General features: G+C 43.1%; 1 protein-coding gene across 17 annotated transcripts in view; it reads left to right on the top strand.

Moving 5' to 3' along the window:
- The window catches only part of MARK3 (microtubule affinity regulating kinase 3), a 71,405-nt gene that overhangs the window by 17,299 nt on the left and 27,146 nt on the right, over positions 1-26,960 (top strand). For 8 of the 17 annotated variants that reach the window (XM_023747129.1, XM_023747122.1, XM_023747126.1 and 5 more), the window contains exons 1-5: positions 12,707-12,748; positions 13,361-13,409; positions 15,913-15,978; positions 21,317-21,387; positions 26,301-26,357. In XM_023747129.1, the coding sequence (XP_023602897.1) occupies positions 12,722-12,748; positions 13,361-13,409; positions 15,913-15,978; positions 21,317-21,387; positions 26,301-26,357 (270 nt within the window). In that variant the 5' untranslated portion in view covers positions 12,707-12,721. Of the gene's footprint in view, positions 1-12,706; positions 12,749-13,360; positions 13,410-15,912; positions 15,979-19,077; positions 19,224-21,316; positions 21,388-26,300; positions 26,358-26,960 lie in introns of those variants that run through there. The other 9 variants (XM_023747124.1, XM_023747130.1, XM_023747127.1 and 6 more) reach the window with 5 other exon arrangements.

Below are 26,960 nucleotides of genomic sequence, written 5' to 3'. Positions count from 1 at the left end.
AAAGTGCAAGCACCATTCTGCAATCTAGACTTTCAGTAAGAGAGAAAGGGAAATCCCCATGTTTTAAAAAATTTAATCAAAATTATTAAGGCCAAAAAAAAGAATGAACATGAATTTCAAATCTATGCTAAATATACAGTAGGTTGCCAAATGATTATTTAAGCATTATTGACTCTGCATGAGCCCCAACCAGGGCCAGGGATTGAACCGTGTTCTTGACCAGGAATCGAACCTTCCAACCCTTTGGTCCTTGGGTCAACACTCTAACCATTGAGAAAACCAGCCAGGACTAGATTCCTTTTATCAGGGTTTTGGGGTTTTTTGTGGAGAAATCCTGCTTACACCCACTCAGGCTTTTTTCTTTTTAAAGCCGGTGTTTGTTTTGGAGCCGCTGTCAGTGCTTAGGGTTCTGTAGCTGTGCGGCCTATTTGGCATCTCAGGGCATCTGAGTCGTGGGTCAGATCAGGGACCAGCCCATGCTTTTCATGTGGTCCACGATGGAACTACTTGTGCTGCTACCACCACTGGCTTATGTGGGGCACTTTGCTTCAGCCTCCTTAAACCAGTCGTTTCAGCCTAGCTGTGCATTGGAATCATCGTGGAATTTTAAAAACCAAAAACAACTTGGGATGGTGAACACATAATACAATAGGCAGAGGATGTAGTATAGAATTGTATACTTGAAATTTATATAATTTTATTAACGTCACCCCAGTAAATCCCGTTAAAAATAAATAAATTTACCATATAATATTTAAAAAATGTTTCCTTCAAAATCCATCCCCACCCTACCCCCCCCCCCCCCCAAATCCCCAGAGGTCCTGGCTTGATGGCTCCAGGATGTGTCTGAGGGATCCCCAATGCACAGCCCAGGTGAGAATGGCCCCTAGACTTTCTTTGGTTACCCTCAAAGTTAGTCATTTCCCTTCCCTTCCTAAAGCTAACCTCCCCCAGTGTCCTAAGTCTTAGACTGCTGCCACTGATGACTGTTTCCTCCTCTCTCCGACTCTCCTGGGAATGACTCCTTCCCCAGTGTCTTCACTTCTTTCCTTCCCCTTCCCCATCAGGTGAAGCACAAGTCATTTTCATTGAACAAGTCTATTCATCTTTTCCTGTCTTAATACCTTCCTCTTTTCATGTTGACTTGTAGCAGGCTAACAATTCGGGCCATTAAGAAAAGTGGTTATTAGTCCTGAATATTATTGACAATCTGGCATCTGTATTGGGATCAGTGTGATGGATCTGGTACACTGATAGAAACAGAGTGTGGTAAGTGAAATTGAAGACAAGTCCTTCTTGATTATACATATTTGATGTATTGAGACTAAAAATGGATGTATATTTTTTTTCTTTTTTTTTAAATATGTATTTTTATTGATTTCAGAGAGGAAGGGAGAGGGAGAGAGAGATAGGAACATCAATGATGAGAGAGAATCATTGATTGGCTGCCTCCTTCACGCCCTGCACTGGGGATTGAGCCCACAACCCGAGCATGTCCCCTTGACTGGAATCGAACCCGAGACCCTTCAATCCACAGGCCGATACTCCATCCACTGAGCCAAACCAGCTAGGAAAAAATAAATGAATAAATAAATAATGGATGTATATTTCTTCATTGTCAGATTTCAAAAGCAGTAATAGAAATGGAAGAAAACCCAGCTTTGGTGCTGCTCCTGCCTTCTGGGAAACTTTTTAATTTATTGCCAGACTTATTTTCTCTTTGGCAGGAAATAAGAAGAAGAAGCTTGATATTAAGAGTAGATTGAGAATTGAGAATATTAGAATTTATTTTTAATTGTACCAGTGATTCATTGGGCTATTTTTTTCTCAAATTATAAGAGAAAGTTTATTTAGAAAGTTACAAAGTAGTAAAAATGAGCCAGTTGGGCTTCATAGGCTCAGGAAACAAGTTACAAAACAAAAGAAAGGCCCTTGGAGCTCAGGAAAGGGAAAGGCAAAGGTAATGCACCAGGGGAAGGAAGAGGGAGACTGCAGAGGGAGCGCGTGGTGCTAGTTTAGGAAAGTCACTGCAGAGCCAAATTTCTACATCGATTAAACTTAGAACATAGCATGGACCCGTTTGCAGAAATCTCTCTCTCTTACACACACACACACACACACACACACACAGGAATATTATTCAACCAGAAAAAAAGAAAAAGAGGAGGAAATCCTGCTATTTGCCACAACATGGATGGGCTTAAGGACATTATTCTAAGTTAAGTCAGAAAGAGACAAATAACTATATCTTCTTTATATGTGGAATCTTAAAAAACCAAACTCATAGAAACAGTGGTTGCCAGGGGTTGGGGTTGGGTGAAATGGGCAAATGCTGGTTAAAGGTATAAACAATTATAAGGTGGATAAGTTCTGGTGACCTAATGTGCAGCATGGTGACAGTAGCTAATATTACTGTGTTGTATGCTTGAAGGTTGCTATGAGAGTAGATTCATATGTTCTCACCATAACAATAACAACAAAATTGTAATTTGTAAGGTGAAGGATGTGTTAACTTTATTGTGGTAAAGGTTTTTTTTTTTTTTAAAATATATTTTATTGATTTTTCACAGAGAGGAAGGGAGAGAGATAGAGAGAGTTAGAAACATCGATGAGAGAGAAACATCGATCAGCTGCCTCTTGCACATCCCCCACTGGGGATGTGCCCGCAACCCAGGTACATGCCCTTGACCGGAATCGAACCCGGGACCTCTCAGTCCGCAGGCTGACGCTCTATCCACTGAGCCAAACCGGTTTCAGCATTGTGGTAAAGGTTTGATAATATATATGTGTATCAATTTATCACATTGTAAACCTAAAACTTACAGAATATTATATGTCAGTTATATCTCATTAAAGCTGGGTGGGGGTATTTTCTGAGAGAAAATAATTCTAACTTTAGAATTCTTTACCCAGCCAAACTGTCTCAATCAAATGTAGACAGAATCAAAACATCCTGAGTATGCAAGGTCTTAAAATTAACCACTTACTTGCCCTTGCTCAGGAACTGTTGGTGGTATAGATTTCACCACAGCAAGAGAGAAGACCAAGAAAGAGCAAAGCATGGGATCCAGAACAGGAAGTCCAGCACAGTGGGTCTTGAGAACAGGACCAAGGCCTCCAGAGTATGAATACCTGCAAGGGAAAAGGGTTACTTGACTGTTGGAGAGATTTACACTTCTGCCACAAAGTTTAAGGGTGAATTAGTAAAGTGACAGGTACATGGCAAACTTAAGTGAACAAAATAACTGAGGCAGTTGTTAGCTCCAAAGAAACAAAAAATAACATTAAAAATTAAAACGTGGAAATATATTTCTGGCATGGTTGTAAATAATATTTATATGATGTAAATGTAGTAATTTAGCCAAATATAACTTATTAGGAGGAAGGAGGCATGGTTATGTGAGTTGGAGGACAGGATATAAGAGCCAAATCTTCACTGCTCATATGAAGAAATCAGTAGATAACATGGGACTGGGGCTAAACAATCATTCAAAAGCCCCATAAGCATGCTATTTAGAAGTAAGGCAGCAAATTCCAGTGTTGCTGTTTTTTGGTATTTTTTGTTTTAATATTTTTTATATGTTTTTGTTGATTTCAGAAGAAGGAGAAGGAGAGAGGTAGAAACATCAATGATGAGAATCATCAATCGGCTGCCTCCTGCACACACCCCCTGGGGATCAAGCCCGAAATCTGGGCATGTGCCCTGACCGGGAATCAAACCCTGACCTGGTTTAAGGGTTGATGCTCAACCACCGAGCCACATCAGCTGGGCTGCAAATAAGTTTTGAAAGTGCTTGCCCTTGTGAACAAGGATTGAGGGTGGAGAGAGATATTACATTAGTTTGCCATTTTATTATTATTATTATTATTATTATTATTATTATATTTTAATTGATTTCAGAGAGGGAGAGATAGAAACATCAATGATGAGAGAGAATCATTGATCAGCTGCCTGCTGCACGCCCCCCACTGGGGACCTAATCCGCAACTTGGGCATGTGTCCTTGACCAGAATCAAACCCAGGACCCTTCAGTCTGCAGGCCAACGCTCTATCCACTGAGCCAAACTGCCCAGGGCTGTTTTATTATTATTTAAAGATCAGGGATTTTTAAAAAAATATGTTTTTATTGATTTCAGAGAGGAAGGGAGGGAGAGAGATATAGAAACATCAGTGATGAGAGAGATTGCTTGATTGGCTGCCTCCTGCACACCCCACCCTGGGGATCGAGCTCCTAACCCAGGCATGTGCCCTGACCAGGAATCTAACTGTCATCTCCTGGTTCATAGGTTGATGCTTAACCACTGAGGCCCGCCCGTCGGGCAGTAGTTTGCCTTTTAAAACTGTATATGTGCGACTTTTATAAATAAAAATGAGAAAACGCCCTGGCTGGGTGGCTCAGTTGGTTGGAGTGTCATCTCGTACACCGAAAAGGTTGTGGGTTCGATCTCCAGTCGGGTGCTTATGGGAGGCAACCAGTGGATGTTTCTCTTTCTCCCTTCTCTCTCTAAAATTAATAAAAGCATATCCTCAGGTGAGGATTAAAAAAAAAATTAGAACCCTGGCCTGTGTTTCTTACGGTTAGAGTGTCCATGGGTCCACGCACCAAAGGATCACAGGGTTGCAGGATTCCCGGCTCCACAGTTGGGGCTTGTGAGGGAGGCAACAATCCATGTGTCTTTCTCACCCCTCCTTCCCTTCTCCCTCCCTCCCTTCCACTTTCTCTAAAAAATCAATGGGAAAAAATATTCTCAGGTGAGGATTTTAAGAAAGAAAGATTAGAAAACAATATGTATTTAGCCAAATGTGATAGACCTCACAAAGAGGACAGGAAGGGGAAGCATGAATTCAATAGTAGATAAAATAGTGGGAGAAGTTGAAAGGATTGCTCCTGCCAAGTCAGCAAAGAAAAGGGGATCCTGGTGACTTTGGATAAGTACTCGACATTGATGCCATGGCAGACAGGTCTTACTTCCTCCTGCAATTGACTCCTGAACAACACAGGTTTGGACTGTGCAGGTCCACCTAAACCCGACGACCCCCCCCCCCCCCCCTTTAAAAAAAAACACTTGAACTGTTTTCCATCCACGTTTGGGAGTCCACTGATGCCAAGGGCCGACTATATGTGCTGACTTATGCTATTTTATATATGGCACTTGAACATCTGTAGATTTGGGTATCCGCCAGGGGTCTTGGAATCAACTTCCCACAGCTAAGTTTTTGGGGAGTCAAAAGTTACATGTGGCCCTGACCGGTTTGGCTCAGTGGATAGAGCGTTGGCCTGCGGACTCAAGGGTCCCAGGTTCAATTCCGGTCAAGGGCATGTGCCTTGGTTGCGGGCACATGCCCAGTGGGGGGTGTGCAGGAGGCAGCTGATCGATGTTTCTCTCTCATCGATGTTTCTAACTCTCTGTCCCTCTCCCTTCCTCTCTGTAAAAAATCAATAAAATATATTTTTTTTAAAAAAGTTACATGTGCATTTCCAAGGCCCTGGCCAGGTGGCTCATTTGATTAGAGCATTGTCCCGATACACCAAGGTTGCAGTTTCGATCCCCAGTCAGGGCACATACAAGAATCAATCAGTGGTCCTGGCCGGTGTAGCTAAGTGGTCAGCCCATGCACAGAAGAGTTTCAGGTTCGATTTCCAGTCAAAGGCATGTACCTCGGTTGCAGATTTGATACCCTGGTTGGGGCACATTCGAGAGACAAGCGATGGATGTGCCTCTTTCACATCAATGTTTCCTTTCCTCCTTCCCTCCCACCCACTCTCTCTCAAAAATCAATGGAAAAAATATCCTCAAATGAGGATTAACAAAAGAAAATAGTCAACCAATGAATGCATAAATAAGCTTAACAACAAATCCATCTCTCTCTTTTCCTCTTCCCCTCCCTCCCTCCTTCTCTCCCTCTCTCCCGTCTCACCCTCCCTTTTTTCCTCCCTCCTCTCTTGCTCTGCCTCTCTCTCCCTTCCTCTCTCTAAAAGCAATAAATAAAAATAAAAGTTTCATGTTGATTTTTGACTGTGGGGGTCAGTGCCTCTACCCCCCCCCCCCATTTAACAATCAACTGTTTATATAAAAGTCTTGTAAATTGATAAGAAACAGTAGACCTGGCCAATTTTGCTTAGTTTTTAGAGCGTCAGCCTAAGGTCCGAAGGGTCCCAGGTTTGATTCTGGGTCAAGGGCAAGGGCACATATCTGGATTGCAGATTCACTCCCTATCCCCCCCCCCCCCCCATTAGGCTCATGTGGAAGGCAACCAATCTATGTGTCTCTCTCACATTGGTTTTTTTTTCTCTCTCTCTCTGCCCTCCTCCTCTCCCCCTTTCACTCTCTCTAAAAATCATTGGAAAAAAATATCCTCGGATGAGGATTAAAACAAAACAAAAAAAAAGAAAGAGGACCATATAACCTAGTAAAAGCAATCAGAAGATCCACTTAGGTAGTTGATAGGACAGATTGTCAGTATTCAAGTAAAAATGTTCACCATCCTAATCCTAAAGATCTGCAAAAGCTGATAGCACATAGTGTTGACAAGAGTGTAGAGAAACAGGAAATCTCATAATTTTGACAATGCTGTAAATTATATTTTTATTTTTATTTTTTTTTTTTTAAATATTTTATTGATTTATTACAGAGAGGAAGGGAGAGGAATAGAGAGTCAGAAACATCGATGAGTGAGAAACATCTATCAGCTGCCTCCTGCACATCTCCTCACTGGAGATGTGCCCGCAACCCAGGTACATGCCCTTGACCGGAATCGAACCCGGGACCCCTCAGTCCGCAGGCCGACGCTCTGTCCACTGAGCCAAACCGGCTTTGGCAAATTATATTTTTAGATAATAATAAAGCACTAGCAAAGTGTTACAAGCATGTGTGCCCCTTGGCCCCCATTGGATTTCTAGGCATCTACCCTGCCAGTACATGTGCAGGGATGTGTATCTCAGGGGTGACCACTGTAATGTGTTAATAGCAAAACTTTAGCAGTAATCAAATGGCATCAGTAAAATTGTGGTTCAATACATTGCAGCACATTTACACCAGGGGTGGGGAACGTCTGACCCCTGGGCCGTATCATTTGATCTGGCCCTGCCTGCCAAAGCAACTGTAGGCGGGACTTGAAATTCAATAAATCTAGGAACTTTTTTTCAGAGCAACATAATGTTTAAGTTGATAATTTTGTATGCCCGAGAATGATGTTATAAATATCTAATGGCCCTTTGGGCATAGTGTTCAACAAATGGTCTTTAATGATGCTGATAATTATTGTATTTCCCTATCACTTGTTGACTCTCTTATTTTGTTCTTTATTTTAATGTTTGGGTGGTTCTAAAAGTGATTGAATCGGCCTTAAATTTTGCCTCCTGAGCCAATTCTCGTATTTGCTTGACTTTGAGCTGATTGATTCCCTGGAGATTGGCTTGCCTTTCACCCACCAACAAACAGCCTTGGTTCACATGATGCAAAGCAATAGTAAACTCTTCTCGCTAAGTGATCAAAACAGTGATTTTTATCTACTTGTTGTTTTTCAGGAATTTCTTTTAGCTAAATCAACAAAACCCCACTTTTCTTTGTTTCTCAACCCATTTCCTTAAAATTCAGAGGTGGGGGAGATGGGTGATATAGTTATGTAGTTCAAAGGGCACAGAAAGTATAGAAAGAGTCTTCATCTACCCCTTGACTCCCAGCACCCAGGGCGCTGCCCTTGGGACAACCAGTGGCATCAGTCTCTATTGGTCCTTCCAGAGATTTTCTCTGTGTAGAGAAGTAAAGACACATTTTTTTCTTTTCTTCTCAGCAATGCATTTTCTTGACAATTCCTTCTCCACGAACCCTGGGCTTTTGCCAGCTCCTCTTCCTTGGTTTTGCCTGAGAGGGTCTTGGAGTTGTTCTTTCATTCAGCAGAGGTGCTGTGCTCAGCGTGGTTAGTGAGACAAAGGGACAATTTCTGTTCAGTGACGAGGGAAGGCAGGTGTGTCCTCATTTGTTGTTCCTTCAGGAAGCATCCAGAGGTGCTCTAGGATCTAGGACCTGGATCCTAGGATCACATAAACGATTTCTGACCCCGCAGGTTGGTCTGCGACTCCAGGGTCTGGACTTCATTCTCTCCCTGCCTGTTCTGAGTTCACATTGTGGACTCTTCTTTCTGAAATATGTGTCCCCGGGCCAGCCTATCTCTTCCTTCTGCACAGTGAGGAGTGTCATTTCCTTCCGAGGGGGCTCTCTTTACACTGGGAATCTTAGCCCAGAATTTGGAAATCTGTACCCAGATTTCTGTCCTGAGCTTCAGACCTAAACACCAAATGCAAACTGTGCTCTCACTATCCTCACCTAACTGCCCCTCACGGGGTGTCCGGAAACCAGCCTCAGCCGGCCTTGCCTTTTCAGCCATTGTGTCTTCCCTGTCTCAGTGGCATCCGTATCCACCAACATGGGTGTCAGCTTCAACAGCCCCCCTCCTCTTACCCTCTGAATATTTCCTGACCGTGTCTCCTTCTCCACCCAAGGCTGCTAGATATGTACTCACTCATCTTGGATTTACAATGCAGCTCTTTCCTACTAAAGAAGAGGGTGGTCATTTCCTCCTTCCATTATTTCTCACACACATTGTCATTCGCCTCCTGGCCCGTCCCTTTTGTCTCAGACCTCCGTGTGCAGAAGGGGGTCTCAGCACCTCATGGAGTGTAGGTCACACTTTTATGTCGAGAACTCCCCCGTGCCCCCAAGCTCTCTGTTATGTGCTCATTTCACTTTTATATTGTTTGGTAAAATTGTCTTTTTCTAAAGGGAATTCCTGTACATCCCAAGTTCTGGCTGTTGGCACACTTGTTTATCATGTGATGTGGGAGGTTTGGTGTCCTTGGAATTCTGATCACCAGAGTCCCGAGTTTTTCCCTTCTGAGATGTGTGTTTGGCTCCTGTGTACCAGTTCCTAGAGGACAAGAGGATGTGATGATGTGTGGAGGGTGCTGATTGCTCAGTGAAGAGAGAATTCTTTCGCTTTATACACTTCTGGGTTTTTGTTTTGTTTTTAATACTCACCCAAGTCCATGTTCATTGATTCTTAGAGAGAGGGGAAAGTCAGGAGGGTGACAGAAAAACATTGATGCGAGAGCAGAATATCGACTGGTTGCCTCCGCACATGACCAACTGGGGCCGGGGATCGAACCTGACACCTAGGTGTGTGTCCTGACCAAGAATCGAACCTGAGACCTTCGGGTATGGGACGATACTCCAAGTGAACCACACCAGCCAAGGTGTATTCATTTTATTTTTTACAACTAGCAACTGCATAAGATTAAAGGAAATGTATAAAAATAAGTTGAATTAAGATAGTAGAAATAGATAAATTTCTCTTAAATGTTCTTTTATAACAAAACTTTAAAAACTTATTTTTACAGCTCTGATGGGGATGTCTAATGTTCCAGTTTTCTTTAATAAATTATTTCTGTGCAAATTTAACTATCTTTAGCCATCAGGCTCACAGTTGATCTGAATATATGATATCTCTGGCATTATCACATATACAAATTGTTGACTTTTTAAAAAGTTCTCTGCCAGCCATCTATTGCTCTGGGGTTTTCTATAGCAGCAGCTTGTAATCTATCAGTTATATTACTTGAAAATTTTGAAGGGTTTTGCATGGAATCCTGCGGTGCGTGTGGACTTTGGAGTCAGATAGCTCCGAGTCCCGGCTCTGGCACCTCCTAGCTGGGGGGAGTCCTGGGACCAGTTTCTTCACTTTCTCAGTCACCCGACAGGTGGGCGATTCTGTTAGATGTGATCATGGATGTGAAGCTTCTGGCTCTGCTTCAGATACGGCACTTGGTAACTGTTAGCCTCGTGCTTGACTTGGTGTAAGTGTATTAACTCATTTCTGCCTGCTAGAGGTTAGGATGATTCTGATAGAGACTGCCTGTTAGGGAACCTTGGGCGGCTCTTTCTGCCTGCACAGTTAAGCTTGTACATCTCCTCTGTTTTCACAGCTCATCTCTGTGTGACGCCTGCTGTAACTCAGGAACCCTCATGTGCTGTCTGTAGTGTAGCAGTCATCTACTGCTCTCTAGCAGATTACTCCAAAGCTTAGCAACTTAAACGCAACGTTGTTACCACGCAGTTTCTGAGTCATGTGTTAGGGAGTGACCGCTGCGCGGGTCTGACTCAGGTGCTCTTCGGTTAGAGCAGGGGTCCTCAAACTTTTTAAACAGGGGGCCAGTTCACTGTCCCTCAGACCGTTGGAGGGCCGGACTATAGTTTAAAAAAAAAAACTATGAACAAATTCCTATGCACACTGCACATACCTTATTTTGAAGTAAAAAAACAAAACGAGAACAAATACAATATTTGTATTTGCATGTGGCCCGTGGGCCGTAGTTTGAGGACCCCTGGGTTAGAGCCACAGCGCAGGCCTCCGCAGATTTGTGCGGGGCTGGCGATCGCTTCCAAAGGCCTCGCCTGGCTGCCCTCAGGAGACTGCACTTACCCAGCTGTGGGCGTGAGGTCTCCCTGCCACCCGGGCCTGTCCATCTGGGAACTCCTGTCCTCACCGAGCCACAGTGCCTTACTCTGCTCCTTAGAAGCAAATCACTAAGTGCCCCCTATACTCAAAGGGGGAGATATTAATTCTTCCTTCCGAGGGGAAGATTGTCAAGGAATTTGTGGACCTACTTAAAAACTACCACACCTGCCCAATGGCGTGGCTCAGTGGTTGAGTATTGACCTAACCAGGAGGTCAAGGTTCAGTTCCTGGTCAGGTCGCATGCCCGGGTTGTGGGCTCGATCTCCAGTGGGGGTGTGCAGTAGGCAGGCGATAAATGATACTCTCTCATTATTGATGTTTCTCTCTCTCCCTCCCTCCCTTCCTCTCCCTCCCTCCCTCCCTCCCTCCCTCCCTCCCTCCCTCCCTTCCTCTCCTCCCCTCCTTCTGAAATTAATTTAAAAATATATATTTTAAAAAGAACAAAAAACTACCAGACCTGGGGTGCTTGCTGAAAAGTAACGATTCTCAAGGACCAGTTCAGATCTGGTGACTGGTGGGGCCCAGAAACCTGCAGTTGGTACCAGACCCTCATGATTGATCAGGGGCCTGGTGTCCACACTTGGAAGCACACTCTGTGCCAGATCGGTCACTTGGTTGTCATTGGTCACACCTCCGTGTCTCCGCTCAGACCCCCGGAGCACACAGAGCCCGTTTCTACTGGAGGCACCTTTTTAGGCCTGTGTAGTCCCGTTTCCTCCATGGCGCCATCTAACACACCAGCTTTCTCCCCCTTGAACTCCTAGAATAGTCCATCTTTTTTCCTGCTCTTTGGTTCTAATTATTTTGTTTCAATGCTGTACTACTAGTAGAAATTTCAAAAAACAATTGCCTTCTTTCAGCCTGCTCTCTGGCCAGCAGACCCCTCACAGCTCTGTAGCAAGCGGTGTGGTCACTGACTGCCAAGGAGGCTGGCTCCCGCCGTGCTTCCCGGGCGTTAGTACTTTCCTGCAGATGTTTCTCAAGCAGATGGGTTCTCGTGTGTGCCAGCTATTTCAGCTGCGGGGAGTAAAAGGAGACAGCTGTGCTCCCTGTGGATGGTGAGATGGCAATAAATAGGTCCACCAAAATGTACCATCCCAATCTAAATAACACTCTAGAGAAGAATGCTGTGAAACAAGGGAGGCAGACTGGGATGAGGCTTTCAGAGAATCTCCCTGAGACCGGAAGGATGAAAAGGAGACAAGACTTCGAGGAAAGGAAGAGCTGGGTGTGTTCTGGGACCTGACAGGAATCGAGGTTGCAGAGCAAGGACTGAGTGGAGGTTGGAGGGATGACCAGAGGCCGCCGACCTAGAGCTCTTCTGACTTCGCTGTTGTGGCAATAACTGGGAGATTCAAACTACAGCTACTCATTCAACTCCTACAGATGGGAAACGGGGTTTCTGTGTCAGTGTAGCCGAGGGAAGCTAAGAAAGAACTCAGGCCTGATGGTTGGCTGTCAGGGTGGCAATCTTCTCATCTGGAACATCAAATCTGAGAATGGCCACAGCAGCGACCGGAGGTGTTTATGTTGGTGATAAACACTCCCCTGCCTTTGGAGATGAGTCACTTTTCCAGACAGGAAGTCTGTGCATCTGGTTCCGTGTTTTTAAGCTCTGAGCTCAGTTTGTAGGTCAGATACATCCGTGTCTCCGTGCTCTGTTGTTAGCTGCTAGGCCACCTCTAGATTAGATGTGGTGGGCGAGGACCAGCACAGCCAGAGCCTGTGGCTTCTCGCAACTTCCTTTTGCACGTAGCCAGCCCTCCTCACCTTCCAGAGCTGCCCCAGCCCTGTCTCCTGCAGGTGGCAGGACACTGTGCGCTGAGAGACCTGGTCTGGCCAGACTGCCCACGGACTTTGGACGGTCTTTTCCTCTTTTTCTCGTCTCCACTTGTTTGCCAGAGGGTTGGGTGGGATGGCCTCTCAGTTCCTGTTATTTTCTGAGATCGTCTTGTATTAGCCCCGGCCATCATGCTGTGCCTCCTCTGAATTCACACTCCTGTTCATACAGCAGCAGTTGACTGTTCTCCTCACTCCATGTGATGCCTGGGAGCTCTGCTGCTCCTGACGAGGCAGTGCATTCTGGTCTCCCCTGGGTCCCCTTGTGCGGCAGCATTCAGGGGGCGAGTTGGTGGACTGCCCTCAGGTGGAACCATGGTCTCTTTACGTGCAGCGTTTCATCCTCAAAGAGGCTAAACTGTCTTCATGTTAGGACGACATCGTTCCAAGAAAGTAAGCCCCGCTGAGCAAACCTTTTGTCCTGCCCTTGCTTGCTTCAAGTTTGATAGTGTCCCATCAGCCAGAGCAAGTCACATGGCGAGTACAAGGGGAGCCCTCGAGGCAGTGTGATCAGGGCCAGTGACTAAGTCCCTCACAGCTTCCATGCTAAGTGACCTACCCCCTGTGAGGACTTCCTGCCATGGTCTCGTTGAAAATCTCTCATAGAATTACTTGGCATTATAAGTCCAATACACTCAGGATGTAGCTCACTGGGACTATGCGTTTAGACTTACAGAATCAGAACCCCTGGGGCGACACTGAGTCAGACTAAGTCTAGTCACAAACTATTCTTGCCTGAATCCGGTCATCTGTGTTCACGATAGCAAAGTAGCATCCAACTTGTGGGGTCCCTGGCACCTCTGCTTTTCACAAGAGAGAGTTGAGCTGTGGTGTTGGGTTAAAGCTGCTTCATGGTTACACTGTGCTTTCATGTTAGTCTTAGATGTGAATTACTGAACGTTACCAATGAATCAGGCCTCTAGGTAAAAATGTAAATTTCTATTGCAACAGTGGAAGATAATGTGTAATAACCTGTTCTGAGGGGATTGTGTGTTTGTTTTTTAGCTCTTCAGAGAAGTAAGAATAATGAAGATTTTAAATCATCCAAACATAGGTACTTTCTGCTTTCTTAAGTATTTTTGGGTCTAAATACATTCTTGAAAGTATCTCATAAAGTGAATCACGTGTTCCAGGAGAGAGATGTCTTCCCTCTTCCCAGCCCAGGCACACTTTTAATAAAATAGACCTCCAAATTGTTTATCATTTGTATTAACTTTCTGCAGTTTACTAAAGATGGGTTAAAAGCTTAGATACTGAACATGTTAATTTAAAGTTTTAATGCAGTAGAAACATCTATAATTAGATTATAATCTATTTTTTTAATTATTGGAAAATATAGTTATATTTAATTCATAGCTAGAGAGAAGGGAATTCTGTTAAGTCAGAGTTAAGATTTTCAAAGGTAGACCTTTTGCTGTAGCTTTTTTCTAAGAAAATACTTGTACATTGAACCATTTAAAAAGACATAGGATAGTTATCAACTAGGATTTTGATATGAATTGCTTTATACGGCACAGATCTGTTTTAAGTGTCCCCTCCACAGCTCTACCGGGTGATGAGGTGGGCTCAGAGATGAGGAAGGGCCCTGGTCCTGCCCTCCTCATTGCAGGACCACGATGGAAGTATGAAGCTGCCGAGTCCTGACCTGTTGTACACATATCTCAATGAAAATTTTTGATCCCACATATCATAATAGAACTTTTTAAAAATAATATAACTGCTTCTTTACACAGTGATAGCTCCTGCAGTCTAAAAATATTACTTCAAGAGTAAATAACTCTTTTATCAGGTACATAGTGAACACTTAATAAATATTGATTAGAAGAATAGTGAAATATATACACAAAAAGTGAAATAACTTTTAAGACAGCCAGTTGTATCAGTTTACTATCAGAATCACTTCTCGGAAGTCGGAGAGGTGACATTTGATGTTAAGGATAGCCTATTAAGAATTCTTGTGGCACAGGAAGAGAAGACTATGCTCTGTTTCACCCAATCTGAGCCACCATTATTTAAAAGGCTTTATTGTTTTATGAACTAAAATAAAAACAATGCTACCAAGCCATCTTCCCATTATCAGTGATATTAGTTAAAAAGTGAAAAACTGTACATTTTAAAATCAGTAAAATATATGTTTGGAGAAAAGAAAAATAACAAGGAATATAATAAAAAGAAAGCCTTCACTTTTTGTTTCAACCCTTTGGGTTAGAGCCAACTCTGAATTTTAAATTCCAACTTTTCATTCAAAACACTTTTTATTACTACTGCCTAGAACTAGCTAACTTAAGCATATTTATTTTATTTTTTAATTAATTAAATTGTACCCTGATTAGAGTTCTCTCTACTTATTACTAACTGACCTATCTTTGATCTATTATCTTTTTTAAAAAAAATCTTTAAATTCTTTATTAGTTAAGGAATTACAAATGTGTGATCTATTATCTTTGATAATAGATTTAAATGTCTAAAAATTTAAATTACTATTGGATTAAAGTCGTTTTCCCAGGAGAGCTAATATTTACATTGGAATTTGAGAAAGGTTTTGTTTATATGTTGATGGTGTTCCAGCATATATGTCTTAAATTTATCTCAATGATTTTTCTTGATAACCCAAATATATCATCTTAGAAATATGATAGTTTTATTCATTAGTTCAACAAACATATATTAAATACTATGTTAGGCATTTTATTTGGCCTATTACTTTTATGTTAAAACATCAGAAAATACCCCAAAATATAAAAGACTAGCATTCCCCCCACCCTTCGGTAAATTTAATTTTAAAGTATGTATTACCAAAATAAAGTAGATAATGCAAAATAGTGATTTGATAGCTTTAGAAATTCAGTTTTATTTAAAAATATGTGTATTTTGATTTTTTTATGGTTTTATGAATTAGCAGTAATCGGAAGGTTATTTCTCTCTGTCACAGGATCTGATATAATAAAGTTACTCTGACCCATTGAAAAGAATTCTTTTAAAAGTTCTTTTCAGTTAATTATAGTATAATCCCTTCTACTTCTTTCCATCTCTGGCTTCAGAATATTAACAAAGGAACCTTGTTTTTGGAGAATTGTATGTTTCCCAAGCAATACAAGGCTCAGATGGAATTAAATATATCCTTGAAGCCAGAATGAAAAGTAAATGGCTTTGCACTTGCTGAAGTAGAGTTGATGGGAGCAGTCCCTGCCGTTTGAATATGAAATAAGTAGGCTTTTCCTGAGGCACAAGGGAAGAGCTGCTGGGCAGGCAGCTACTGGGACTGACGCACTGCCAGCAACGGGAGAGGATGGGCAGGCACACTCCCCAGGCTGTGCGTGCTCGCCAGGAACACCCTCGCAGCACCCAGAAAGAACTGTTATTTTTATGGAATTCCGAGGTCTTACAAAATATTTTCTGTTGTTGTAATATATAATAAATGTCCTAAAAGCAGTTTTTAGAGGGCCATCTATTAAAATCTTTAATAGAAAATAGTTACTTTCTGTAGTTACAGTTTATATGTACCTAGTATATGCACACAAACATTTGTTTCTTCTGTATCCTCTCCCCTCCCCCAGTGAAGTTATTTGAAGTCATCGAAACTGACAAAACACTCTACCTAATCATGGAGTATGCAAGTGGAGGTAAGAAACTTACATGTGTTTTTCTTTCTTTCCTTTTGGAAGAGTATATTCCCATATTGATAATTATTAAGGTTTCTTTAATATGCACAGTCATCATACACTAGGATGAAAATCAGAAAAGCCAGCTGTTAGCAGTTCTGTGGGTTGTGATTGTTTCACTATTAACATTTTAAATTGACGATATCCAATACTTGGATTTTTTTATTGTGGTAAAATTACACAACATAAAAGTTACCATTTTAACCACTTAAAGTGTACAGTTCAGTGGCATTAAGTAATGCACATTGTTGTGTAACCATCACCACCCTCTATCCACACAGCTTTTTTCATGTTGCAAAACTATAGCTCTGTCCCATCAAACACTGACTCCCTGCTCCCTCCACCCCTGTCCCTGGCAGCCGCATGCTGCTTTCTGTCTTTATGACTTTGACTGCTCTAGGGACCTTACATGAGTGGAATCATCGTTTTTTTCCTTTTGACTGCCTATGTCACTTTGCATAATATCCTTAAGGCTCATCTATGTTGTAGCATGTGACAGGATTTCCTTCCTTTTTAAGACTGAATAATATTCCTGTGTGTGTGTATGTGTGTCTACACCACATTTTATTTCTTTCACGTACTTGGATTTTTAAGTATAACCCTGGATGTTAGCCTGTTTGAGATAGACCTGCTTTTCCTCATCAGATTTCCATGTCCTTGGCGTCCATCTTTCCCACGACCAGAAGTGGCGGTTATAGTGCATGTGATTAGAGTCTCCTTAAATATTAAGGACTCGTAATTATTTGCCTGCACGTTTATATAAAGGTAGACATTTTTCTGAAATGAATATATACAGCCGTATTTGGAGCTGTTGTCTGTCACAGAGATTCTCATTTTATGGTAGGCTTGTAGTTGTTGGACCCTGTGTGAGTTTGTGGAGTCAGAAGCTGTCCTGCTTATCTTTGGGTGTTTCCTACTTCTAGCACAGTGTCTGACACATAGCATTTTCTCAACAAATAAGAATTTAATTAACATTATAAAATTATAAACTACTGGGGACATACTCTATTTGACTCTACAGTATAGTTTAAATTGTTTTGGTGAGAGTTTTATTTTTTCATTAGCACTTTTATTCAGATTATAAAATCTGAAGACAAAAAGTTAGATTGTAGCCTCATTGTAGTGAGTTAACCATTGAATAAAAGATTGGAAGCCTGTTGTGAGCAAGTAGTAGGCACACCCCTGACATCCCTTTTTCGTACTCCTAATTTGTTATTAGTTGTAGGACTTGTATTTTAAATGTGTGGTTGAAGAATTTAGTTGGTATTTTCAAAATTGATTAGTAGTAGGAAGAGCTGAAGGATTATTGAAGAACTGAAAATCTCTATGGAGTTCTAATACTTTCTACTCATCTTACAGAGTAAATATTAATAACCTTTTCATTTGTGTAGCCTTTACAGTACACAAGTGCCTTCTCTTACCTGATCTTCCTTGAGCTTCACAATGACTCCATGATGTGGCCGGGCAGTGAGGGATGGCCTTTTATCCTTGAGGCAAGGAGGCTGGGAAGTCTCACTGTGGTCACTTGGCCAGGCCTGGAGCCTCCGCCTTCGGACACTATATAGTTGGTCATGGCTTTCTGTTCCCATCAGTTTTAGATACAGTGTTGTAGAGATTGTTCTTATATATGAACAAAACAGAAACATCTGGCCCAGCCAGCGTGCCTCAATGGCTGAGTGTCGACCCATGAACCAAGAGGTCACTGGTTTGATTCCTAGTCAGGGTATATGTCCAGGTGTGTGGAGGAAGCCGATCAATGTTTCTCTCTCATCAATATTTCTATCTCTCTCTTCCTCTCCTTTCCTCTCTCTAAAATCAATAAAGGATATTAAAGAAAAAAACATAAACATCTAAGAAGCACCCAGTTTTAGTAGAAAGAGGATGTGCTTTGGGAAGGAGGTGGGGTCAGTCCATCCAGTTCCCCTCATTGGCAGAGTGGCCTGATAGGTTACATGTCTCTGAGTTTCTCAGTGACTTGCTAACATGGCCCTCCTCTGAGGAGCATTAAAAAGCGTTAAGCAGTGGAGGCGGTGTATTGGCTTTGGCCATTTGTTTAATCATCTCATAAAGCACTGTCAGTTTTCAGGACATCTGTGTGATTGTTCACGTTTGCCATTTTGAACAATAAAAGTTTCATTAGATTTACTACCTGTTTTTCCCCAGTCTGGTGTTTTTCTGTTTAGCAGAATCAGCGAATTATAGAGTTGGAAGAAATCTTAGAAATCATCCAGGACACCTACCTAATATTACAGATGAAACTAAAGCCTGGAAAGATGTTCTATGCCAACAGTTCCATCACTAGTGGCAGGACCAGAGCCTTCATCCAAGAGCTTTCTCGACTGTCCTGTCCAGTGTCCTTCCATCAACCACAGGGCCCCTGACCTGGGTGGAGAGAGCCACTGTTTGCTATTCTTTCTCTAAGAGATAGATAGCCTTTAGATCAGGGGTTCTCAATCTGTGGGTCGCGACCCCTTTGGGGGTCGAACACCCTTTCACAGGGGTTGCCTAAGACCATCGGAAAACACATATATAATTACATATTATTTTTGTGATTAATCACTATGCTTTAATTATGTTCAATTTGTAACAATGAAAGTGGGGGTCACCACAACATGAGGAACTGTATTAAAGGGTCGCGGCATTAGGAAGGTTGAGAACCACTGCTTTAGAGGTTTTCAGTTTAGCAGCTTAATCTGAGTGCTCATACATCTATAATAATAAAAGTATAATATGCTAATTAGACCCGACAGCCGAACGACCTTCTGGACATCCTTCCAGACGAAGCCGTGGCGGCAGGGGTGACCAAGGCAGAGGCGGTTAGGGGCGATCAGGCAGGCAGGTGAGTGGTTAGGGGCAGGCAGGCAGAGTGGCTAGGGGCGATCAGGCAGGCTGGTGAACAGTTAGGGGCAATCAAGCAGGCAGGCGAGCAGTTAGGGGCAATCAAGCAGGCAGGCGAGCAGTTAGGGGCGATCAGGCAGGCAGGCAGAGTGGGTAGAGGTGATCAGGCAGGCAGGCAGGCAGGCAGCTGAGCAGTAAGGAACCAGCGGTCCCGGATTGCGAGAGGGATGTCCAATTGCAAGAGGGTGCAGGCCGGGATGAGGGACACCTCCCACCCCACTCCCCCACAAATTTTGTGCACCAGGCCTCTAGCTTTTAATAAGGAAAAACAGATGTGGGATGAATTCCTGATGTATAACTTAGTAATTGTGAGTATGATTTTATGGTTCCTAAAACTCTTAAGAGGTTTATATTATATTTGCATTTATAAAATTGTTTTAAAATTACTTTGACAGACTTGGACTTTATCTGTGAGAGCAGAGGAGAATATGAAATGAGGGAGTAGCGGGTTAGGTGTGAGGAAGGGACAGACCCCTACAATAACTAGTGGGTCTAATTTATTAATGTTTTTTAAGTCAAAACTGTTTTCCATATGATATGCATATATCCTTAGTTGTTTTCACATTTTAACTACTTGTTTTGTTTTTTTAATCCTCACCGGATTGTATTTTTCCATTGATTTTTAGAGAGTGGAAGAGAGAGGGGAAGACAGAACTATCGGTGTGAGAGAAATACATCGATTGGTTGCCTTCTGCATACGCCCCAACCAGGGTCCCAGAATCAAACGTGGACCCTTCAGTCCGCAGGCCAACATGCTATCCACTGAGCCAAACCGGCTAGGGCTTAGCTACTTGTTTTGACATTGTGTTCTATTTGCAAATAGAAAGGTCATTTCCTTAGAAAATGCTGACATTTAACTTCAGAACTCATCACAGTTAAATGAATTGTTTGGTGGTGATTGACATGTAATACCTTTTTAAAAGATCATTATGCAATCAAGTGATAAATGAAAAATATTCTCCCTTGTTTAAAAATGTATCCGAGTTAGGGCTAAAGGCTTAAGAAGGCAGAGATAGTCATCACAATTCAGAATGACTTTTTCCTCAAAAATATTTATGTTCAGAACCAGCTGTTTTTAAGTATCAAAATGTTTTTTAAAATATATTTTAATATTTTTATTGATTTCAGAGAGGGAGAGAGGGAGAGAGAAATATCAGTGATGAGAGAGAATCATTTATCGGCTGCCTCCTGCACACTCCCCACTGGAGATCGAACCCACAACCTGGGCATGTGCCCTGACCAGGAATCAAAGCATGACCTCCTGGTTCGTAGATCAACAATCAACCACTGAGCCACGCCGGCTAGGCAAAATATTTTTGTCAAATGTTGTCACTAAGCTGATGGTGGTATTCTTTGTTTGTATGAAGTAGACAGGATTCTTTCCTGAACACATTTTACACCACGTTTGTTAAATTAGTGCTCTTTCTGTGGATTTCAGAGGTGTTGTTTCTTTATTCCAAATTGATAAGCAATTGGCAGTACTGATAAATTCGTTGAATGTCACCCCTCTTCCCCAAGAAATGTCCACCAGCGCCTTCTCTTGGCTTTACCCCCACACTTTGTCCTGATTCCCTCCCTTCTCACATCGCTGCCTTGTCCCACTCTTGGCCCAGCGCTCTCATCCTGTCTCTTCCCCACCCCTAACCTGCTTCTCCCTCTAGCAGCCAGAGTGATCCTTGTAAGAGGTCAGCCATTTTATATTCTCCTCTGCTCTCACTTGGTGCTGTGCCTGAATCCTTACCAAAGCCCACCAGCCTCTTCGGGACCCCACCCTCCTACCCATGCCTGTGCCCATCCACTGCTGCCCTTGGTCAGCAAAATGTTTGCACACACAAGCACACTTCCTGTTCCTTTGTCCGTTTTTTCTCCACAGTACTTCTTATCATCTGACATACTGTATATTCACTTGTCTGTCTACTACCTGTCTCCCCTACTAGAATGTAAACTCCACAAGGAAAGGGACTTTGCTTTGTTCACCACTCTGTTTCGCCAGAGCCTGGGACGGTGCCTGGCAGTTAGTAGGCACTCAATAAATATTTGTTGAATGAATGAGTATATTCATGAAGTGCTAGTTTGTCATAGTCCTACAGTGAAGACATCCTCTTTTAACAAAAATAACATCCATTTTCACTTTTAAGTTTTTATTAAAGCACATTAAAAATAATATTTAAAATGAAAGTTTATCATTTAATTTCAGGGCTTTTATCTAGCTTCAAGATTTTGTAGATGAACTTTACCTGTAGTTGAACTTAAGGCTGACATAGTTTAAATTCCACATATTTATGTTTATCTTCATACCTATATTTAAAATTAAGGCATTGCTAAGAATGAAACATCGATTTATGGAAAATTAATGCTCAGAAGTAGGACTTCTTTTTACTTTTATTTCTCTCAATTATAGGTGAAGTGTTTGACTATTTGGTTGCACATGGAAGAATGAAGGAAAAAGAAGCAAGAGCTAAATTTAGACAGGTATGAATTAACGTACCTTTAGTTTATTAATTTGATAAAGTAATCTCAAACCCTGAAACGAATAGGTGTCTGCACATATAAATGGTTATAGGGCCCATTGGATGGAGCAGGGGTTGGCCATTCAGTTCAACAAAAATTTATTAAGTGCCTTTTGTGCCTAAGGCACTATTCTAGAGATAGCCTTGGTTTCTGTTTCTGGCTTTGTAATTGGGATTTTAGCCTCAGGGGTTTTTTTTGTTTGTTTTTTAACATATTTTTATTGATTTCAGAGAAGAAGAGAGAGATAGAAACATCAGTGATGAGAATCATCAATCAGCTGCCTCTTGCATGCCCCACACTGGGGATCAAGCCTGCAGCCAGGGCCTGTGCCCTGACCAATAATTGAACCGTGACCTCCTTGTTCATACGTCGACCGACGCTCAACCGCTGAGCCATGCCAGCGGGGCTAGCCTCACTCTTAACCTTAGTTTTTGACAGTTAAGCCTTAAAAACCAGAGCCTTTCATAATATCTATGATTATACTAATTAAAACTATTTCCAAGTTTTTAACAATAATAATTACCATTTATTTATTGATCATTACCTGCCAGACATTGGGAAAAGTGCTTTACCTGCATTAACGTAATTCCAGCCGCCTTGTGAGTTAAGGAGTATTATGCTCATTTCCTAGAAATAAGGAAACTGAAGCGCAGGCAGATTAAATAATTCGCCCAAAATTTGATGTCTAGTCCTGTGACATCAAAACTCAAAATTTTTACTCATTAGGTTGTGCTGTTATTAGACTAGGAATCAGCACACTCATTCTGTAGAGGGTGACATAGTAAATATTTTAGGCTTTGGGGGCCGCACAGTCTCTGTGGCAGCAGTTTCACTCGGAAGTTGTAGTACAGACACAGCTGTAGACAATATGTAAATGATGGCTCACATGATTGTTTCCAGCAAAACTCTCTTCACCAAAACAAGTGGTGGCGGCGCTGGCCACCCTGATGCAGAAGAAGGGAAGGGAAGGAGCAGGTACTTCATACTTTCACCTGGACTGTCCCCCCCGGCTACAAGTTCTTTATTTAAATGGCAGGGTAGCCTCATTTCTGTCAGAACTTTGAAATTTTTGTTTTATTCACATATACCAGTAAGATTGTCAAGGTAGAGTATAGATAGGAGCCTTTACAGTTTTCACAGTATCTGGAAAGGCAGTTTTAGCTGATTTTCAAGATTTCTTTTAACATTTGCCTCTCTTAATGTGTTTAGTCTACTATTTATGGTTAAGGGCTTATTTATAAGTTTAATTTTAAAAGCTTAAAAATATTAATGGTACTTGGAATTGAAACCTATTAAATATCAAAGTTGAAACTAATTTTTGTCTATCATTTTACTTCTCTGAGCCTCAGTTTTTCTATTTATAAAAAGAGGAAATTGCCTGGCGAGTGTGGCTCAGTGGTTGAGCATTGACCCACGAACCAGGAGGTCACTGTTTGGTTTCCGGTTTGGGCATGTGCCCAGGTTGCAGGCTCGATCCCCAGTGTGGGGCGTGCAGGAGGCAGCCGATCAGTGATTATCTGTCATCATTGATGCTTCTATCTCTCCCTCTCACTTCCTCTCTCTGAAATCAATAAATAACATTAACACTTTTTGGGGGGGAAAAAAGAAAGTTATACTTGTTGAATTCTGAAGTTCTTTTCAGTTCTGTTATTCTGTTGTCTATGGAAGGAAACTCCAATTTCTCTTTATTACAAAACAAGTCTGGCCCTTTCCATAGCTGTACTAATTTTTATAAATTGGCCACCTAAAAACCATTTTTTTTTTTTTTGCCTTATTAAATTACATTCCTTCCCATTCAGAGGAATGTGTCTGACTTGCAGGCGTTAATGGACTGTAGGTTACCAGCTGAGGAGAGGCGCAGCGGCAGCAGCTCTGAGCCAGGACCCGCCCTCGGGGGCCTTTTGCACTTTACCCCTAACTCCTTCTGCCATGCTGCCCTTCCCCTGGTGGGGCCTGGCCTGTCACAGGGACTTGGACATTCCCCCGATTGTGATTTTTAGTTTTCTTCAGGAATCTGAAGCCTTTATTTGAGGAACCTTAATTGGTCTAGTGCCGTGGTCGGGGGGTCTAGCGGCAAACCGGGGCTCGCGAGCCACATGCGGCTCTTTGGCCCCTTGAGTGTGGCTCTTCCACAAAATACCACGTGCGGGCGCGCACGTACAGTGCAATTGAAACTTTGTGGCCCACACGCAGAAGTCGGTATTTTGTGGAAGAGCCGGTATTTTGTGGAAGAGCCACACTCAAGGGGCTAAAGAGCCGCCTGTGGCTCGCGAGCCCCGGTTTGCCGACCACTGATCTAGTGTCATGAGCAAGGGCGTGTCCCCAAAACAAGTCACGGTGCCAGGTTTATTAGGGGGACCTCCCCCATAAGCCAGTAGAATCACACGCAGGTTACACACAGAGAGGAGGAGCTTATGAGATACAGCGAGTAGAGCAAGCGTCTGGCAGGAAGTCCCAGTCACTGGTGGCGCCTGCAGGTGGAGAGGTGGTGGCAGCATGTCTGGTGAAGCGGGTGTCTGGCAGGGCTCCGAGCTTGACTCGCACGGCCACGCTCTGAGCTCTTACGGCCCCGGCGGCTACCGATGGGTCCTTATCCAGCGTCCAGACTTGTGGTTGTGGGTGTTCAGCCCCTCCCCCGGGTGTTCCTGTTACATCCCACTGCCTCAGTCTTGACTTGGCCCTTGATATGACTGTCATGGCTTCAGTGACTCCATGTTGGATTGTCACAGTGTCCACAAAGCCCGCGCTGCTCTTGCTCTGTGCGTCCGGGAAGGTAGTGTCTGTGCTTGGACAGTGAGTGCCTTGATTCCAGCACTGGCAGTGGGTGCACTCCTTGCTCCTGGTTCCGTGAGAGCTTATTCCAGCCTGGAAGGGCCCAGCATGACAGCGGTGTTTCTCCCGCCTCCATTTCTAATTGCCGCGCCTTCCAAACATTTATAGTTCTCATCACTTCACTAGAAAAAAGGTTTTCTGTTTATGACGAAGTGGAGGGTATGCCACACACACAGTAAAGAACCAGCCCTTCTTTCCGTATCATCAGCAAATGGCCTTGCCTTTTCCCACTCCCTCACCACTCTCATCCAGTTCCCGCTTACGCTGCTTTAATGTTTTGGCTGAGCTCTTGTTCTTTTCAAAGAAAGAGACTGGATTCCTGGTGCCATCTTCTCCCCTCACCTCTACCTTGGTGGGTAGTGAGGTTCTGTCATGTGTGGTTGGAAATGAATTAGGCTTGCATTCCAGTGCTAACCTGGAGAACATCTGGGTTCTCAGCCTTTGGAAGTAACTGCTTCTAGCTTAAAAGCAGATGCAGAAAGCCAAGAATTCATTTAGTTTTTTCAGGTTATTGTGGCATTATTTTAGCTTTGAGTTCTTCGGAGGTCAAAGAAGAAAATTCTTTAATCTCTTTGAGAAAGTGTAGGAAATTGTGAAATCTGATTCAAAAGCAGACCTAAGAGAGAAATGTCCGTATTGGGCGGGAATCAGAAGGAAATTGGATCAGGCAGAAATCAGATAAAAGTTACCTGTGTCCTAGGAAATAAGCCTGTTATGTTCTGGGAAAACAAAGCTCTTTCACTTTCCAGTTTTCCTGTTGACACAGTAGAAACAGCGTTTCTGAGTCGGGTGCTCTGAAACCCGCATGTTGCATTGGAGCCTTGGTGCCTGTGTGAATCAGGAGGTCTGAGCTTCTGAATCTTCACTTCACGGTGAATATTGTGAAGCCCCAGCCCAGCCCCAGCCCCGCTTCTCCCTGCTGCTCATGCTGAGCCAAAATACCAACGGATAGAACAGCCCTCTGAGTTTTAATGTCTAGTGTAGGTGCGTGCATGTGGCTTACAATTCAGATTTGATAATGATTGGGAGAAACAGTGGTATTTTCATTTTAGCCCCAGTTTTGTTTATACAAGCAAAATACATGACCAGAGTAACAGGAGATGTTCTCTCTCTTTGGTGGCAGTACAGGCATATACAGGGTAGGGCAAAAGTAGGTTTATAGTTGTGAGTACGTGAAACAGTGTATTCTTGTATTATTTATTAATTATTGTATTATTTTACATATTTGTATAAACTTTTCTATACTTCATGAGATTTCTATAATGAGCATATGGACTTTTATAATTAGAAAAGGAGACTTTTGAAAGAATTACTAGTAAGTGTGAAATTGTAGCAAAACAATTGATTCAGTGTTAGCCACAGGACTAATGAAAAGCTGACTGAAAGCACAGTATCTGCTGAGAGTAGGAGGGTCCTATTGAGACAACAGCAAAGGTTTTCATGGTACGTAGGTCACATACGTCACACTCTTCTACTTTAATGCAGAGGAAACAGGTCCTTCAAGAAGGGAAGTAGCTTTTGCTGTCATTGAACCCACATCAGATAAAAGGAAGAGAGTGTGGTAGGGAGCAGACTGGCTGGGAGAAAAGTAATTACCAGGAGAACCAACTGGGTGAGACCTGGCCATGATGGTCTAGAACTGCCAGTTTGGCTTGGCGTTGATTGCAGGGCGTGTTAAGGTTGCACCTGAGACATCTGGGCCTGGGCCTGGGGGCAGCCAGGGTCCCTCAGATCCTGGTGGTTTGTTGGGCCCAGGAACCACACTCAAAAGTACTGGCATGTCGAGGAGTAGGGCCCCAGTAGAGGCAGAATTTCCAGTTAATCTAGAGAGAACAGGAAGGACATCGCCCCCATCGCTTCTTGCCTCCCTCCTGAACTTCTTCAAACTAACAAGTTGAAAGCATGAGGAAATTGTATTTAGAGATCCATACAGACATCCAAGGACTGAGTCCCAAGCATGTGTGAGCATCTGTGACGTACTTTCATCTTCATTACGAATCTGCACCAGTGATGACTATTAACGTTGCATCTCTCCTGTCCAGATAGTGTCTGCGGTCCAGTACTGCCACCAGAAGCGGATCGTTCACAGAGACCTCAAGGTGAGCCCCGGAGCCCTCACCAGGGCGCTCTGTTAGTGCATGCGCTTCTCCCGGCAGCCATGACCGCGAGGAGGCATGCATTAGGCTGCTGTTCCGTGTGACAAAATAAATCTTCTAGTAATTGAATCCTTTGATCTAGTTACAGCAAACAGCATTAAAAAGAAAGAAAAGTGAGTTTGTTAGAAGTATTTTACATCACAGTTAAAGTAGCTTGTAGTTGGTTTGTGGAGAAAAACCATCACACCAGCAGACGGCCGGGGGCTCCAGCCATGCAGCCTCACTGGACAGACAGCGGCCTCGGGGCCACCTGGCCGTGCCTGCTGCTCTCCTTCCGCAGTGGCTGCTTGAGCCTCCTTCACCGTCCTCCCCTCTGCCCTCGCTCCTGCAGAGGATCAGGTTTCCCGTTTCACACGGAAATAGAAACATTCAGCAGAAACTCCCTCCCTTTCCCAACAGGCCCTCACTTAGCTGCACCCGCACCCACCCTCACCTCTCACAACTGCCCTCTTGGTTCAGGGCAGAGGGGCGCCTTGCCTGGCCCCGCCTCTGTGTTCGGGTCCTGTCTCCCCCAGGTGCGGCTGCCTTCTCACCCGCAGCATTTAC

Source organism: Myotis lucifugus, unplaced genomic scaffold, assembly GCF_000147115.1.
Source record: "Myotis lucifugus unplaced genomic scaffold, Myoluc2.0 scaffold_796, whole genome shotgun sequence".
NCBI lineage: Eukaryota > Metazoa > Chordata > Mammalia > Chiroptera > Vespertilionidae > Myotis > Myotis lucifugus.
The sequence above is the reverse complement of the archived record's forward strand: the minus strand, read 5'-3'. Positions and strand labels throughout refer to the sequence as shown.